The 17,672-nt window shown below is 36.0% G+C and overlaps 10 protein-coding genes across 10 annotated transcripts; 4 read left to right on the top strand and 6 right to left on the bottom strand. All coding sequences in view use genetic code 12, as the record gives it.

Annotated features, from left to right (window-relative positions):
* Window positions 1-338: 338 nt before the first annotated feature.
* CORT_0B08420 (Msd1 protein) lies at window positions 339-2,435 on the top strand (the record flags this gene model as incomplete). Its single annotated transcript, XM_003867935.1, has 1 exon — window positions 339-2,435. One exon carries the CDS (start codon window positions 339-341, stop codon window positions 2,433-2,435), a length of 2,097 nt encoding a protein of 698 aa, XP_003867983.1.
* Window positions 2,436-2,459: 24 nt separating this feature from the next.
* Window positions 2,460-4,556, bottom strand: CORT_0B08410 (U3-containing 90S preribosome subunit; the record flags this gene model as incomplete). Its single annotated transcript, XM_003867934.1, has 1 exon — window positions 2,460-4,556. One exon carries the CDS (start codon window positions 4,554-4,556, stop codon window positions 2,460-2,462), a length of 2,097 nt encoding a protein of 698 aa, XP_003867982.1.
* Window positions 4,557-4,957: 401 nt separating this feature from the next.
* On the bottom strand, window positions 4,958-5,332 carry CORT_0B08400 (Mfalpha alpha factor mating pheromone precursor; the record flags this gene model as incomplete). Its single annotated transcript, XM_003867933.1, has 1 exon — window positions 4,958-5,332. One exon carries the CDS (start codon window positions 5,330-5,332, stop codon window positions 4,958-4,960), a length of 375 nt encoding a protein of 124 aa, XP_003867981.1.
* Window positions 5,333-6,920: 1,588 nt separating this feature from the next.
* CORT_0B08390 (Bet4 protein) lies at window positions 6,921-8,087 on the bottom strand (the record flags this gene model as incomplete). The annotated part of the gene is made up of 2 exons (XM_003867932.1): window positions 6,921-8,021; window positions 8,085-8,087. 2 exons carry the CDS (start codon window positions 8,085-8,087, stop codon window positions 6,921-6,923), a joined length of 1,104 nt encoding a protein of 367 aa, XP_003867980.1.
* A 124-nt stretch (window positions 8,088-8,211) lies between these two features.
* CORT_0B08380 (Mad2 protein) lies at window positions 8,212-8,844 on the top strand (the record flags this gene model as incomplete). Its single annotated transcript, XM_003867931.1, has 1 exon — window positions 8,212-8,844. The coding sequence occupies one exon, from the start codon at window positions 8,212-8,214 to the stop codon at window positions 8,842-8,844; it is 633 nt and encodes a 210-aa protein (XP_003867979.1).
* An 87-nt stretch (window positions 8,845-8,931) lies between these two features.
* CORT_0B08370 (Ctk2 protein) lies at window positions 8,932-10,146 on the bottom strand (the record flags this gene model as incomplete). Its single annotated transcript, XM_003867930.1, has 1 exon — window positions 8,932-10,146. The coding sequence occupies one exon, from the start codon at window positions 10,144-10,146 to the stop codon at window positions 8,932-8,934; it is 1,215 nt and encodes a 404-aa protein (XP_003867978.1).
* Window positions 10,147-10,430: 284 nt separating this feature from the next.
* On the bottom strand, window positions 10,431-11,279 carry CORT_0B08360 (Por1 mitochondrial outer membrane porin; the record flags this gene model as incomplete). Its single annotated transcript, XM_003867929.1, has 1 exon — window positions 10,431-11,279. One exon carries the CDS (start codon window positions 11,277-11,279, stop codon window positions 10,431-10,433), a length of 849 nt encoding a protein of 282 aa, XP_003867977.1.
* Window positions 11,280-12,845: 1,566 nt separating this feature from the next.
* On the top strand, window positions 12,846-13,769 carry CORT_0B08350 (hypothetical protein; the record flags this gene model as incomplete). Its single annotated transcript, XM_003867928.1, has 1 exon — window positions 12,846-13,769. The coding sequence occupies one exon, from the start codon at window positions 12,846-12,848 to the stop codon at window positions 13,767-13,769; it is 924 nt and encodes a 307-aa protein (XP_003867976.1).
* A 574-nt stretch (window positions 13,770-14,343) lies between these two features.
* CORT_0B08340 (hypothetical protein) lies at window positions 14,344-14,952 on the top strand (the record flags this gene model as incomplete). The annotated part of the gene is made up of 1 exon (XM_003867927.1): window positions 14,344-14,952. The coding sequence occupies one exon, from the start codon at window positions 14,344-14,346 to the stop codon at window positions 14,950-14,952; it is 609 nt and encodes a 202-aa protein (XP_003867975.1).
* Window positions 14,953-15,049: 97 nt separating this feature from the next.
* CORT_0B08330 (Erb1 protein) lies at window positions 15,050-17,641 on the bottom strand (the record flags this gene model as incomplete). Its single annotated transcript, XM_003867926.1, has 1 exon — window positions 15,050-17,641. One exon carries the CDS (start codon window positions 17,639-17,641, stop codon window positions 15,050-15,052), a length of 2,592 nt encoding a protein of 863 aa, XP_003867974.1.
* Window positions 17,642-17,672: the final 31 nt, after the last annotated feature.

Raw genomic sequence — 17,672 nt, 5'->3', positions numbered from 1 at the left:
TACTACACTGACTAATAAATTCGTGAAAATGCCATTCGACATAGTAGTTTGCTAATAATCAAAAGTTTACAGTTGCGTTATTAATACCTAAAAGAGTCTGAATTATAAGTAGTGGAGAGATATGACATTAAAAGTTATTTGTTAGCGAATTTTGGACAAAGAGGATGCGAATTTAAATCATTATATTTAACACGCAGGCTCTAGTTGCAAGTCCCATTAGCCTTGCTCTAAGTAAATGGTCTACGGTGGTACTATTTGTAGCCCTTATGGGTTAATGGAGCTTTGCTCGTCTCGATTATATTTCCTCCACTCTTCCTTGTCTTTATTCGGTTCTCTATATGTGCGGCTCAGTGACATTTCTTAAGAAAAAAATTTCCAATCCCTTCAAGCTCCGAAAGATTATTTGGAACACCGAAAGATTACATATGCTCCCGACCCTCGCTCGAACCAGCCGACGATACTTGTCGAGGTTGCCAGACAAGACATCCACACTAGCGAAATTCAATTTTCCATTGGCTACAAATACGATAAAATCGGTTACTGAAAACATTGCTGACTTTATAAACAACAAGCAAAAGATCACCCTCAACGGACATATACACAGAAAGGCGAGGATACGGCCAACGTTGGGCTTCGGTTTCTTACGTGATTCTGATGGGGAAGTCATTCAATTCATTGCCAATGACGCAACCAACCACAAAATAATAGACACAATGAAAGAACTCACAGTTGAAGAGTCTGTCAGTATTTGCGGGTTTGTACAACCAAAGCAGTTGAAAGAAGGAGAATCAAAAAGCTGGGAATTGGTTTTAGAAGATATTCAAATCCTAAATCTGTCAAACATTGACGCTCCAAGGCTTGAAAAATTAAAGCAAACACGACCTGAAGATCTTCCACCTCAATTTAGATACTTACAACTACGTACTGCATTCTATCAAAATGCATTACGAACCAGAAGTAAAATATCTCAACTAATTCGAAAAGTACTTGTGGACAATCACGATTTTGTTGAAATTGAAACACCATTACTTTTCAAATCAACGCCCGAAGGTGCTCGTGAATTTCTCGTCCCCACCAGATCACCCAACCAATTTTATGCATTGCCTCAATCTCCTCAACAATACAAGCAGATATTAATGAGTTCTGGATTCACAAAGTATTTTCAGATTGCAAAATGCTTTAGAGATGAGGATTTGCGGTCAGATAGACAACCAGAGTTTACACAAGTTGATTTGGAAATGAGTTATGTGAATAGCTCAAATCAGGTGATGCAAGTTGTTGAAGATGTAGTGTTGAATGTGTGGGGAAAAGTCAAGAAGACCAATGTGTATACATTGAATGAAAATGGTGAATTAGTTAAAGTTGATGCAGGGGCAGAGGGAGTTCGATTATCAAAGCTAGACTATTTGACAGCGTTGCGAGAATATGGAATTGACAAACCAGATTTAAGATCGAACATTTCGTTCAATAGTCTAGAAAGCTTTTTTACATCATTTGAAGATCCTGAGTTTCCTGTTGTTGAAGCATGTGTTTTGAGAGGTGCATTTGATCCTTTATCCAAATCCTCAAAGCCACCGAAATCTCTCACCAGTGAGTTGCATTACTCAAGAAGGAGACCTTATGTGTTCATGATTAAATCTAAAGACGATGTAAGAACTTGGTATGAGTTGCTTTTGCAAAAGGGCTTTATGAGATTGAATGATGGGGTAAGCGAGGAGAGAATACACGAACACTTGAATTTACAGCCTGGTGATATTTTAGCTGTCTCAAATAGATCGCATCTACCTTACGAAAATCCAACTCCCTTAGGTAAATTCAGACAATTGGCCATAGCTGAATTTCCTGGAAAGTGGCAACGTCCAATTAGGAGCGAAAAAGATTTGATCGACACATATAATGCAGATGAAACAATCGTTGGTTCTTGGTTAGTCGAGTTTCCCTTATTCAATCCAGTTGAAATTTCTGAAGACATCAATGCACCATATCCCAAATACGACAAAAGCAAGCTAGAATCCACGCATCATCCATTCACCATGTGCAAATCAGAAGATTATAACTTGTTAGAAACCGCACCTTTGGGAGTCAGAGGTGAGCATTATGATTTGGTGATTAATGGAGTTGAAGTTGGTGGGGGCTCGAGAAGAATCCATGATGCAGCATTGCAGCAATATATCTTTGAAGAAATTTTAAAAGTTAACAACTATCAACAATTGTTTGGTCATTTGTTGAAAGCTTTGAGTATGGGATGTCCACCTCATGCTGGTTTGGCTTTGGGATTTGATAGACTATGCGCTATGGTGGTTGGTACTTCAAGTATAAAGGATGTCATTGCGTTCCCAAAAAACCAATCGGGATCGGATCGTGTTGTTGAGAGTCCTACGGCTGTTGATGAAAAAACATTGAACGAGTACTTCATTACTACAAAAAACCTGTAAATAGATGTAAATACATATACACCCTTATTCACGTCTTCTTCCTCTCAATTTCTGCTTCTTTTCTGAAGCAGCAGTCAATTCATCTAGCTTACGTTTATTGTATCCACTTTGAGCTTTCTCTGCTTTTTCAGCTTGTATTCTCTTTTCTTCAGCTAATTTTTCCATTTTCAATTCAATTGGCTTTTTAGCTCTGGTTGCTTGGTTCTCCTCTCCTCCAAGAAACTCATGTTCTTGTTCCTTGACAAGTTGTTTCCAATCATATTTCTTTCTCACAAAGAGCTCCATTGACCAATTTTTCCATACTAATTTACCATATTGACTTTCCTTGACTTTATGCGAATCACTCATGAGCTCGGAGGCAATACGATCTTTATACATGGGTAATAAAACTGTAAAATCCCATAATTTATCAACAATGTGGGATCCATAGGAATTGCAAGACAATGCAACTATTTGATTTTGAAAAATGTTGAGATATCTCTTTCGAAGAATCTGTACTTGTTTTGTTTCGTCTTTATCAACCACTAAGGATTTTTCAACGACATGCGAAAAGACACCATGAAAACACATTTGCACGAACCTTTCCACCGGTAAAGCAATAAAATTCAACCACGTACATGTAACAAATCTATTGTCAAGTTCCATCAATTTCTCCAAAAATAATGCCCTCTTTCTCTCTTCAGCAGTTGGCCAATCGCCCCTTGTGTTTCCTAAAGTGGATCCTGTTAACTGTAGCACATTTTCAATAAACTCGGTAGAGGTGTCTGTTTGAGGGTTTGAATAATCATAATTGGGGGCAAATTTGATAAACAATTGTGTTATAATCTCGTCCCTCAAATAATTTCCTCTCAGGATTGAGGCATCGATAACTTTTTGAGCTAAATCCAAGTTTTGGTTATCGGCTATCGAAATAAGGTTGGATAATTCTGGTATAATTTGATCCAAGATAAACTCCACTTCAACTGGCTTCAATTTGAATAATAATGCCTGTATAATGTAAACACCAGTGGTAGACCTCCTGGCTAGCTTCAAAACTCTATCCTTCATGTAAAGCCTGTATAGCCTCTCAATATATTGTGGTTTAGGGCCATTATTCTTTATAACAGCTTCGAAAAAGTGAGAACCTACTGGATCAGACAACAAGTACTCGACAAATGCTTCCTCGTCAGGAACTTTATCATCACTTTGCTTGGCAAAGATCAAGTGCCACATTGTACGTTCACGGTCAACAAGTCCTTCCAACTGGATCGCAAGCTGCATAACTGGAGATGCAATTTTATGTATACTCAATTCCCTTGCCTTTTTCGTGTCCATGTCCTTTGTCAAGTCTTGAAAATAATAACGAAGTTCATCCTTGAATGAAAGTGGTGTTTGGAAAGCTCTATTGAAATCTTCATTGTCCTTAATTTCAATCATCTTTCTTGCAATCTTTGACTTTTTGGATCTTAAGACAGAGTTTGATACCGTTGTCGAAGGTAACTCTTTCCCAGCGAGAATCAAAATCAAAAGTCTCAACACATGTGAAGCATACTGATGGTCAATCATTGTTAATAAATAAGGTTTAAACTCATTCACCATAGTAATGAACAACTCTTCGACAGTTTTACCGTCATGACGATCTGCAATTACGACTCCATCTTCCTCTTCGTACTTTATATCATCAGCTTGCAAAATCTCTTTCTCAATCAATGCGGCTGCTCTTACAAGCAACGTCTCCAACACGTGCGAAGCGTATTTGTGAAATGCTAGCGATACAAAATGATTGGAAAAGTTTTCAAATATCGACTTCAATTGTTGTGTATTAGCAAACAATACCAACCTTTCCATCAACTTTGAGCATATCTGATTGGTGACCAACTTCAACTCCTTTCCTTGTGCCTCTTCCAACACTGAATTGATGAATCCCTCTCTGTCTTCGTCACTCTCAAACGCATTGATATTCAATGTGGATTCTGCTTGTTTGAAATAATCAATTTCACTTGCATCAACGAGACCAAAGAAGGTATTGGGGATATTTTCCGATTGAGACTGTGTATGGTCCTTGTGTTCTGAAAAGTCCGTACTATCCAATTTTTGTGCCTTCTTTTCGGCTCTTCTTCCTCTAGATTTAGAACTTCCCATGTTTTGATACTGTGTTGAAGAGTAACTTTACTCTGAGATGATCTTCGCTTGAAAAATTGAAAATGCAGACACAAAAAATATTTATAGTGTATACCCCTTGTATACAGGAAAATGAGTTTAGCAACTACAAACCATGTTGACTAAACATTGAAATCTAAGGCTTTTGAAGCTGGATTTAAGATCTAGTATTATTTCAAAAAATTTTACAAAATTGATTTGTTTGGATATATATGAAATCTCTGGAATATATAAAAACTAACTAAACCAGGCGTCACTGCAAAATTCTCATCAGAGATATAAAAAAAAGTAAAACATTGTTTGACTTCAACAAAAACGAGTGGACTCTGAGTTACAACATTGTCACTATTCACAGTTGAATAGCTTTCTCGGATGTGTCTATTTTACTTTTGTGGCTCGTAGTAACCATACGTGGTCCAGTGTGGTTTGGCTTCTGCATCGGCTTCAGCTACGGCATCTCTCTTTTGAGGTTCATAGTAACCATACGTGGTCCAGTGTGGTTTGGCTTCTGCATCTCTCTTTTGAGAACCAGCAGCTGTTTTAGCATCGGCATCTTCCATGGCTTCAGCAACTGCCTTATCTTCAACCTTGTTTTCAGCTTCAGCATCAATTGAAGAACCTTTGAAGAAAGCTTCGACAACACGTTCAAGGGGGTTTTCAATTGGAAGAGCGGGAGTGTCAATTTTCCCAGGAGTTACTGGAGCAGAAGCAACTAAAGCAGCAGCAACGGAAGTGAGGACAGTAATTGAAAATTTCATTTTTGTAGTTGTTTCTTGTTTGATAAAACGATTTTGTTATGATGGAATAAATATTAGCAACAATTGGCAACGAAAGAAACAGATGCATTTGATGAATATTTATAATCTGATTTTTGAGACATGGCGTAGTTTTGGTGAAGGCTAAAACTTCATTTCTGAAACAATACACTTTGGTGTATTCTTCATGCAGTGTGTATGTGTTTCTTGAATAGCTGCGAAAATTTGTATGTATAAAAAATAAGCGCACCGTTGAAAAAGTCCCTTTTGCAGCCAAAAAGGGAAATTATATTCAACTAAAAGATGTACTACATTGAACACAAATGGTTGAAAATTTTCAAGGAGCGCAATTATGCTTTGATGTGATTTTTAACATGACAAGATCAAAGAAAAGCATATAACAGCATTCTCGACCGAAAAGGGCAAGTAATCGGAAGCAAATGTTGGATGGAGTTAATACACATATTTGAAGGCAAAAGCGTGTATCTTGAGCAGAATTGTGGTAAATTAAGGCTATATGCATATCAGATAACAGCTATATGGCGCTACTTGATCACTAACAGCTTAGCAAATTGAGTGACTGAAGTTAACTGGTTCTCATTTCCAATCAAACTAAGAAGTTGAACTCTACCCTGTACATTTCAAAATGCTCAACTCGTATGATTAGTCTGTACCCAATCTCCCCACTATCAGAAAAGAAAATATTCTCAAAATTCTGAAACTTTTATCCCTATTTCCCATCGCTTAGAAATATTTCATAATTAGCACCCGAGATTGCACCCTAAGAACAAAATCAGTAATCACAAAACCACCATACACTCAAATTTTTCTTTATTCGTATTATTAGTGTTTCAAAACTGTGGAAATTAAGGTAAAACAAGGTTCCTCGTTCGTTAATTTCTTTTTCATCTTCAAAGAAAGAAAGTTTTCTGGAACAATAAGGAATTAGCTTTCCTATGCTAAGATACTCGATTTTCTGCATCTTCGGAATTGTTTTTCAAAATTTGCTTGCAACTAAATCATTGAGTGTTGCATTAATGACTTGAATGTATGCCCTGTAAAATCACTTACTTCACTGCTCAATTCATTCGAATGGAGGTTAAGCAGAAATGGCTAGCCGCCTGGGAGTGTTAAATAGTGCACATTTCAAAAGTTGATGCAGCTTCGTACCCAATTAATACACAGTCTATAATTCATATTTGTACGATGAATTGAAACGCCAATTATTTGCATACATTATTCACATACTCAATAAATTAAAGTTGATTTCCATGATCTCTCAGGAGATGTACCAAGATATAATATTGTATGCATTCTGATAATTCTGAAACAGATAGATTGTATGGAAACAAGACTTGTTGTGGTCCACCTAAAACATATAAAATTCGTAAATGCATAGTACCAGACCACAAAAAAGCAATATTCTTTCTGTTTATATAACCTGACGCTCGTTCTGAAACATGCTGAGACCGCATTCCCTGACCACGTAGAATCTCACCATGAAACCTCATACAAGGGTTGTTTGATTAATGCCGAGGATACTCTTCAATTTCTAAAGCATTCTGATTCCATTGGCTCTTCAAGAAAATGTCTATTCGTATCTGCGTAGATTATCCTCATACCTTCCTTTTCTTAACTCATCAAGTTTGATCAATTTCTGCAAAATGCTCCTCATTTCATCTTTATCCACATCTTCTTTCTCCTTCAACTCAGTAATCATCAACAATGCTTTCAAACATCCAACATTTTCTTTTCCCGTATCTTCTTTTTCCAATTCATTTATTTCATGAATCAAATCAATTTGTTGCTGAAGTAATTGTTTATAATCTTGACTATTACTGCCTCCACCACTAGAATTGCCTTCTGCATTGATGGCATTGACAAAGAGTTCATCAGATAAAAGCCAGTATAAATAAGACCAAACGGAATTATCTTCGGGACTCATGTATATACCAGTTTTGATCAATTCTAAATCATTGTTCAAGATAGTCAAGGGGTTTTGGAAAAGATGCAAAGATGGATGATCAATTGTCGACAATGATATATTTTGAGTTATAAGATCATAGATCTTTGGTACTAACTTAGTACGGTTATGCCATGCTGAGAAATTCAGAAAATCAATCAGGATCTTCGCAGTAGTGTAATCAAATTCATCAAGATTTAACCTCAAGAGCCCTTCCATAGCCTTGTCGTTATTGTTTTTCAATTTCTCCAATTCTAAATTCTCAACTACAAACCTTCGATATTGCCATCCATGAAAATTTCGTTTATCCAATTCCAACATTTTGCCTACTGTTTTGAATTCAAAATCCCAATTCACTTGATTCAAATCAACCAATTTGAACAAACACCATCTTCGATGATTCCAAATCCAATACACTTTGGGGAACTTGCGTAATTGAGACATCACAAATTTCAATTCATCGTTTAAAATTTGCACCAATTCGGAGGACTTTGATGCATAGGCATTTTCAATGATTTCTCGACGATAGTTCCATATAGTATAGAATTCAGGGTTTAATTGAAGTAAGCTTGTTGTAGCATTAAAACTTTCGTCGTTGTATGTTTGTAATTCACGTAATTGGAAAATGTAGGATGTTAAATCACGATAATGGTTGGTCTTGGGTTCGTCTTTGAGATATTTTTGATGCTTTTGCGATTCATTGAGGTGTACTCGTTTTACTTCGTGTTGCTATTAGGAGAGATGAGTTAGTATGGTTGGACGTAGAGCATCTGATTGTAGCTCTGTACATACCATTGTATACTTGTAAGTATCGTTACCCTTGAATCAACTTTTAAGATCAAAGAAATCGCTCCGTTTACATTTTTTTCATTTCTAATTCACCGATTACTCTACAAACAACCAACTCTGCCAAACTACTATGTCAGCATCTAAACTAGCGTTGAAAGGTTCATCCAAGATAGTGTCCGACTACTTTGAATTCGCCATAAACAGCATTCTTTTCCAACGAGGCATATACCCAGCCGAAGATTTCATCACGGTACGAAAATATGATTTACCTATGGTTATAAATAATGACGACGATGTGAAAAACTACATCAGTAATATCATGCAGCAATTGAAGAAATGGATCTACGGTAAAAAGATAACCAAGTTAATTGTCGTTATTGTTTCGACTAGTACTGGTGAAAGTATAGAACGATGGGAATTCAATATCGAAACTAAAGATGATGATGACGACAACAACAATAGCACCGTCGATAATGAGGAAAAAGCGGGAAAGAAAAGCAAAGAAGAGATTCAGAAGGAAATAAGAGCAATAATACGTCAAGTAACTTCGTCAGTGAGTTATTTGCCCATTTTAAGAGATGATGAATATACATTCAATGTATTGGTGTATACCGATAAAGATACAAATGTACCTATACAATGGTGTGATACTAATGGTGATGGAAGGGTATTGGAAGGCGAAAACGTTGATGAGATAGATTTTGCCAGTTTTAGCACCGATAAGCATAAAGTAAAGACTTCAGTCAGTTACAAATATGAATAGAATACCCAGAGCACCCTTCAACGTAATAAATTTATTGATATCTCTATGTATTCCCCGCTACACCCCATTTAATCTTCGACTAAGCTTCTAATATTCAGCAAGCTTCTGTCTCTTCCCATCTTGTTCCTTATTCTCTTTCGTTTCTTGTTCATTATTAAATCTTGATCTCTTATTACTCAACATAAATCTCACCAATCCCTTTGTAGCTACTCCATAGTCCCAATTTTGTAAATAACCATCTTTTTCATTCAATTTGAAATTACAGCTTTTTTCATTCAAGATTTCAACATCATTGAACTTTTGCTTTAGGTCCAAAAATTTGAAAATTTGATTTTTACCAGTAACTTGATCAATTGGTGGTAAGTAATCTTGCAAAATACTATTATCATACTGATGCGTATAATAGTCCAATATGTAAAGTATGGCTTCATTTACCAAGACTTCTGGACATTGGAAATCATTACAATCCAATTCACTTAGGATTTTCTTAATCTTTGTAATTTCTTGTTCATCATCTTCACCAATTTCATGATGTTGTAAATTCATTTCTTTGGGGTTTAGGCTCAAGGCAATGATTATTATAGCCAAAGCAATAGAATGAGGCGGAACCACCAAACTTAATGGAGTTTGTATAATATCGTAATTAATCAACCAACAAAGCATCGAGATTTTGTAATTTATACCCAAGTTTTTACAAAATTGTATAAGTAAATCATCAACATTAATGGCAAAACTTGGATTATTCCCTAGATTGAAATCAAATTTAGTAATTTGTAACAATTTAAACTCGGTATTCAAGATTATTCTACGTTGCAAATCAATGAAAGGTACACCAGATCCATTACTTTCAACCAATGTATTTTCATTTATATCCCTCAATTTATTACAAACTTGTTGAATATCTTTTAGTTTCTTAATGCAGTCCTCAACTTTACTTGCAAGGAATAAACAACTTATGGCTATAGTGTACGGTGAATTTTCAATTTGCATTGACAGAGTTGCCACATCGAACTTATTAAACAAGTAAAACCGTTGATAGTAATTCATTGTTGTTGCTAAAACTCGAATGGGGTATTTCAATATTTTGACAACTTGGTTCAAGAATTGATATATTTGTTGCTTAGTACCGGCATATTGTAGTTTCAACGTAGATGGTATGGTTTGACTATGCAAATAGGATAGCTCTTGTAGCGTGAAAAATGGGCGCGAGACTTGGGTTATTGAAGTTGTCGTTGATGCTGTACCTGGTGCCGATGGCGACTTACCATTATCTAGAGTCCCTGGTGTAGCTTCCTTGGACATGTTTGATGTGTTATATGCTGGGTCTATTAGGTCAATGTATGGCTGTCTTGGATAATTTTTCCCGTTCAAGATCCAGTCGCTCTTCGCGTACAAAGATATTCGCAAACAATTTTGTCTTACATTGCACTATAAAAGGAGAGATACTAACAAAGCTTCTTGATCATAACTCTCATGGAATTTAGCAATTAGAACAAAATTCTTTCTCTAAAATCTAGTATAAACTGTAACTATAATAATGTAGACTCTTTGAGGGAGAATATAAAATGTGATGTCGTTTTTTATCTTTAAGCAGTGAATGACAAGGAGAAACCTAATTTGTGGACTGGTTCAGCCAATTTCAAAGCATCGAAAGAAGCACCCAAACCCAATTTGACACCTGGTCTCAAAGTTTGAGTATAAGACAAAGCAGTCAAACCAGAGTCAGCAATCTTGGCTTTAATGAAAGCAGATCCATCCAAAGCGTATTTAGTGGCAAATTCAACATTGACATTTGATGATTTAACTGAGTCCCAAGTAGTCTTGGCACCAACTTCAACCAATGGTGAGACTCTGTGATAGTAAGCAGCTGAAAAGACTGACAAGTTTGAGGTGGCAGTAGCAGCCAAGTTGTAAGTCAAGTTGGAGTAACCAACACCAACAGAGTATTTGTTAACCTTGGCACTAGAGATATCGTAACCCAATTCGGCACCAGCAGTGAAACCATCATGAGCAACAACCAAATCAGCAGTAGCAATTGGACCTTTCAACAAGTCAAAAAATAATCTGGCATTAACAGCTGATTGTTGGTAGAAAAAGTTTAATTTGGCATTTCTTGGACCATTTGGAACAATCGAAGTGTCCAATTCACCCTTTAAGCCAGGAGTCAACAATTCAGATAATTCAATCTTGGTGGACAAGACATTTGCATTGTTCCAACCTTGGGTTAAAGTTAAACCAGTAGCTTTATCAACGTGTTTAGCGTCAACGGAAGCAGCAATGGTATCATCTTTAGCAGTTTTACCTTTAACGGTGAAAGCAACACCATTTGGAGCAACTGTTTTGACATCAACAGCAGCAGTTGACAAGTGGTAGAAATCCTTGTTCAACAAATCGTTGGAAGCTTTAGTTAAATCGGAGTAAGCAGCTGGAGCCATTGTGAATAATTCAATTGATAAAAAGAAGAAGAAGTTATGGATTAAACAAAATAAAAGAGAAGAGAAGAGAAGAGAAGAAGAAGAAGAAGAAAAGATTGAGAGATTTTTGGAGGTTTCTGTGGTTTTTAGAAAATAATACTTTTGTATTTCTGGCGTTTAAATTCAGAAAAACTGTGGGATGTCTCTACAGTATTACCCAATTAGTATGTTTGTGTTATATTTGTGTATTTGTTTGTTTTTTTTTCTATAAAATTCTTCATACAAAATGTCGTACTGAATGTCGTATAACCCAACACGTTTTCCATCACGACACACACAAAATCAACAGATCTAATTGGTTGACTAATCAAAATGTCCATTTTACGACATTTTAATACATAATCATTCAATTTTTATTTAACACACACGTCACACACACCCCTCTTAAAGAATGTAACAACACCAAAGAAGCAGATCTCCTTTTCCCCTCTCTGTCTTTTAAGATCAGCATGTATCATTGTTAGCTATCTTATCAGAAGCTGATAATCTAGATAGTCATTCGGATCTCCGAGTATTATGTGTGTGGTGCGTTTCCTCTTTCTATAGCAAATATAAAAGCATATGGAGTTACAAAATCTCAAATGGTATTGGAAGTCCATAGAATTCTCACCTTTGAACCATTTTCTTACGGAGGTGATGTGGTCTCATAAAAGTAGATCACGCAGTACATATCATGTCTCATTTGCATAATCACCTCAGCCCAACACATTTTATTCTTTGTAAATCTAAAAGATAGTTGCATGTAAGAAATTAGTGTCACTCCACTTCTCAAACAAACTTCTCGGACTTACAGTAGAGCTACGAATCAGGCTACTACAACCTTTATTGTTGTATTAGATAGGTTAGTTTTAACATCCAATAGTAACATTACCAAAGTCAGTAGATTTTTGTTTTTGTTCTGTGTCATGGTTAGAATGTGTAACTCTGAATAGCCAACGTGGTCTACTCTCTTACATTATGCAATTTGATATTTATTTAAGCGCACGGAAATAGTAATGTGTGTGTCGCATTTTTAAACTCCGACATGACACATGCTACCAACTACATGGTTGTCATGTGGCTTGTGAATTTCAATACAACAATACTACCAGTAGTATCTCTTGATGGTTTCACTTTTCCAATTAAGTGCCTCGGAGTTGGTAGTATGCTGTTCTTCAAAGATTTTCTGGTAATAAACATTAATTGTGATATCCCATTTTTTAGATATTTTTGCATCGTTTTGAAACAGAATTTCAATTGGTAATGTTACTGAAGCCAGAGGCCCAGGGCTCCACAACGGAGTATTCCCACATGTAACAACCATTCCTGAGTTCAAAGATATAAGCTTCAAAACTGATACATATGGCCGATTCTCGTTATTTTTATCCAGTGCTTTTGCATTCAATTAAAAGAAATAAAGGAACAGAGTCACGTGCAAGGATAATAAAAAGCAATGCGCATTCACGCGCAAAATTATAATAAATACTCATAACATCATTTACTTAGTCGCATTCAATATCCCAATCCGACTTTCATTAAGCCAACAATATGAAGTTTATTCTAATAGATTCAAACCAACTAATAGTACAATGCTGGAAACACCATTACCAAACATGTCTAAAGATCGTACAACATTACAACCTATCACTCAAACCAACAATCCCGACATCCTCTACATCAACATCGCCCAATGAATTCGAATTTTATGCTAGTACTATTGAGGATTTTGTTTCTACTCATCAACTCAGTGGCACCGCATCTACTGTTTCGCCCGGTAACTCCCTTAGTTATATGGGTGGAGGATTTGACAAGTATTTGTTACAAAGTATGCTTCTAGGTACTACCGTCACTGATTACAAAGTCATTGAACATTTAATTCAAGATGCCAAGTTACGACAAAGTAATGGATATTTAATCCCTAATCATATATATCGTACCAATTTACTACAATTGCCGATTTATAAAGGTTACAATTATCGAGATTCATTAATTTATAAGAATTTGGGTGTTGATGAATTGATTCAAATTCCAACAATGATTGTACCGGAAAAGATCCATTCGGTAAGGCACTTGTTTGATTCAATATGGAGTTTGTTATCGCATATACAAGAATATGACGTTTTAGGTGGAAAGGAAGATCCAAAACGTGATGGAGAAATACGGCAAATACAAAATTTAATTATTCCCGGGATAGGTACAGGATATGGACATTTAAATGAATTCGAACTGACTAAAATTATGATATTTGCCATGTTTGTATTTCACTTGGACCTCAAGACCAACACGCGATTAAATCAATTAAAGAAATCAATGTTGATATTATTCTTTTTCAATAAAGATTATCGTTTGTTTCAAAATGAAACGGATTTACAGGAGTTAGAAAATTTGATTAGTGATTATGGTAAATCTGTTGAATTAAAACCCGATACTATCATGGATTTAGATGAAGTTTTCAAATGTATCAAGTTCTAAACTAATATGACGTAATTCAATTATTTCTTGTTTATGAAGTTACAGTTGTTCCAGGTTATAGAAAACACAGTGATTTAGATTTATAGAAGATAGACAATTTTGATCTTGATTGTTCGCTTATTCGTAAATACCATCCCATTCGGCTGAAACCAACTGGCTTCTAAGACAAAACCTTCGTTCGGTGGTTTTTGTGTTTTGTTCTTTTTTCCGTTTTGACTCTCGGCGTTAACTTTAATTATTGGGAATATGTTCAAATGCCGATGAACCATTGTTTCAATCGCCGTTGCTAAAGCCCGTGATAACATTTGTTGTAATAATACATTATTGTGGTATGCTTGTAGGTACGTCAATGTATATAGAGGCGTCTTGGTATGTCATCATCATATCAAATAAAACAGGTAACACAAGATGAATTTACGCCAATTTACTCTCAAGAAAAAAATTATGAAGATAAAATTTTAAGGAACACAAGGGGACGAAAAGTTTCCTTACAATTAATAAAATCTACATTTACTTCTAACCATAAACCAAACTCCAAAAATCGATACAAAAACATAAACAAACCTAGACAACTATGACAATCGTACCATCATTCACCCTTGGATTCATTCGTTGTAAAGAAAACAACAAAATACTCATGCTTAATCGTAACAAAACACCCTGGATGGGAAAATGGAATGGCGTGGGCGGCAAAATCCACGCCAACGAAACTCCATTAGACTGTATGATTCGAGAAGCACAAGAAGAAACTGGGTTAATGTTGTCTCAATTTGAACCAAGAGGGATCTTAACTTGGGAAATATACAGCAAAGAAGAAGAGGAATCATCCAAGAGTAATGGTAGTTCAAAGAGTGGCACCGTTGTGGAACGAGCTTTGAAACATGCTAATTTAGCTAGCACTGGAGGACTATATCTTTTCACCGCTGATATTACTGTTGAACAATTTGAAAATTATCGCACACCCATGGTTTATGATGATGAAGGAATTTTGTGTTGGAAAGACTTGGGTTGGATTACATTTGAATTTAATTTAGGAGTGGTTGATAATATACGAGCTAATTTGTCAAACATCTTTGAGTCCAAAGAAGATGATTTGTTTCAATTAAAATATGAAAATACAAATTTAGTTGGTAATGAATATATCCCTGGCGGCGCTGCTCAATTTTTTGAAAAGAGGGAGTAAATAGAGATAATCACTTATTTAGACATTGTGTATTTTGTATACGTTGTAACAGTTATTGTACTATATATAAAGTCACTATAGATGGAGTAGCTCCTCCTTATGTTGTCCATAAACGAGCAGTGCCATCAGCACCAGCACTAAACAACCAAGCTTCTTTTGGATGCCAAGCAATATCCAATATACCAATTTGATTAATCACTTTATGACCCGTCAATTTTTTCAATGGAACCAATAATGGATTCGTCATTAAATCGTCATATACAGTACCATGGAAAACATGTATACTTCCATCGTCAGAAGCCGATGCAAAAAGGGGCAAATTACCCTTGTGGTATTTGATTGTTCGTACGGCTTTCTCATGATATCTAAGAGTCTTGTATGGAGTAGCACTAAGATCTAAATCATGCCAAAGAACACGTTTATCGTAAGACCCAGCTAACAAGTTATCACCACGGGGGTGGATATCAATTGTCGATAATAATCGAACACCAGGCATTAATTTCTTGATTAAATTTTGTTGTGACAAATCGTAGATCTTGATGGTACGTTGAGATGCAACGAATAAGTGTGGTTTGAAAGGGTGGAATTTTGCATCCATTATAACCCCCTTGGTCTTTTTAAATGGTGATTGGGACAAGTGTTTTGACAATTGATGGATTAAAACAGCAGTGTTTTTACTATCGGGTGAAACGGTAACAAAGTAATCACCTTTCCTATGCCATGAGATTTTCTTGACGGTTCTACGACATTGAATAATCGCTGCAATTGATTGGGATTGTTGTGTAGTTGTGGGGTTGATCCATTTAGCCACATCTTTTTTAGTAGCAATAGTTGCTGCATCGTCAGCATCTGCGTCATCTCCTTCAACACCAACTTTCATATCTTGTTTCTTATTTCCAAATGTATCATAACCCCAACCACTTTCAATTCTCAATTTACCAGTATTTTCGATATCAAATCCGAAAATAGGGGGTACCAAAAGATAGATATTTTCACCAGCACAAATTGCCAATATACCAGTATCTGAATCAGGATGCCATTCAATACTTTCAATATGATCTTCACCATTATGTTCCTTGTTGATAATCTGTGCTTTAAAAACTTGCCTTCCAGTCAATACTTCCCATATTCTAACACTTCCATCGTCTGATCCGGTAGCTAACCAAATACCTTGTGGGTTGACAGCAACAGTTCTAATCTTGCCTGTGTGACCTTCATATATAGTTGAACAACGTATAGGGAATGGACGTAAATCCTTTGGTGATGGTAATTCCGGAATCAAACTTTCAGGATCAATATTCAATTTATTTTTACGCAATCTTGGAGCAAGGTATAAATCCAATGATCGTTCAAATCGTTCACGAACACTATCTTGATATCCAGGAACCTGTCTAAGGGATTTGTATTTCTGAGGAATGAAGTTGCGTTCACGATCAATTGAATCTTCATTTTCCCATTGAGCACGTTCTTCTTCAGTTAAGAGATACTCTTCTGGTGGATTATAACTTTCATCGTTTGTTGGTGGTGGTAACTTCGGTGCTCTCAAATTCATAATATGATCTGGAACTTCGGTCTCATCGGCCCAAAGATCAAAGTTTAATTCATCATCTTCTTTTTCACGTTGTTCCTTGGCCTTTTCTGGTGTCAAGATTCTTCCTTCACGAATGGCGCGTACTATTTTCATTACTCGTTTAGCTTCATGTTTTGATGGAACAAATCTTCTCTTGGGTTCAGGCACTGCTGTTAATGGCATCACTTCTTGATCTTTGGTGAACCAATCAATCAATGGCTCATATGGGTTAATGTTCTCATCAGTGTTTTCTTGTTGTTGAATCTTACGAATCAATTCCAATTCTTCATCGGTAAGTTTTAGAGAGCTACCAGTGTTTTGATCTAATAACCCAGTCCATCCTTGTGGTAAATCGATACTTTCCAATAATTGATCCAATGCAGACCCTTTAGCAGGTCTCATAATTCTCTTACCATTGATATCGTAACCAATATGAGGCATTTCATCATAGGCTGAAATGGGGATATTACCAATAGTATTGAAGTTTTCAGCATCACTGTCGTCACTGTCATAGACAGGTTCAATTTCTGGTTTAATTATTCTCAATCTACCATCAGAATATTTGGTCTTGATTTCTTGAGCTGATGGATCTTTAACAGTTAAATTTTTCAAATTGACATCGGATAAATCATCTTGTGGTTCATCTGAAAACTCTACTGAGCTATAATCACTTGGATCTTCTTCGTCTCCAAGAAGTTTGTTGAGTTCTTCCTCAGAATCAAAATCTGATCGACTTGCTTCACTGATGTCGTCGTCTACTTCCTCCTCTTCTTCGTCTTCTTCTAATGCTCCATTTGGTTCACCATCTTCGTTATTATCATCCCTATCTTCGGAATTTGATTCTTCCTCTTCTTCTTCCTCTTCTTCTTCATCATCACTTTCTTGATCAATCAATCCTTCAACTTTAAATTCTTCATCTGAACTTGTCTCTGCTTCTTCTTCAACATCTTGTTTTCTCTTTTTTGAAACTAGCTCTTCCTTCTTTGGTGTTGGAACCAGTTTGGAATTACCCCTAGACCTGGCCATGTTCAATGAATGCTGGTAGTGGTAGGTTAAAGTTCGTATTGAAATGGGTGAAGATGGTGAAAAAAAAAATGGCAGATGAGACTCTTCTCTCATCTCTCGTCTTATATGCACACCCAAAACTCAA

Source organism: Candida orthopsilosis (genome assembly GCF_000315875.1).
Source record: "Candida orthopsilosis Co 90-125, chromosome 2 draft sequence".
Classification (NCBI taxonomy): Eukaryota; Fungi; Ascomycota; class Pichiomycetes; order Serinales; family Debaryomycetaceae; genus Lodderomyces; species Lodderomyces orthopsilosis.
The sequence above is the reverse complement of the archived record's forward strand: the minus strand, read 5'-3'. Positions and strand labels throughout refer to the sequence as shown.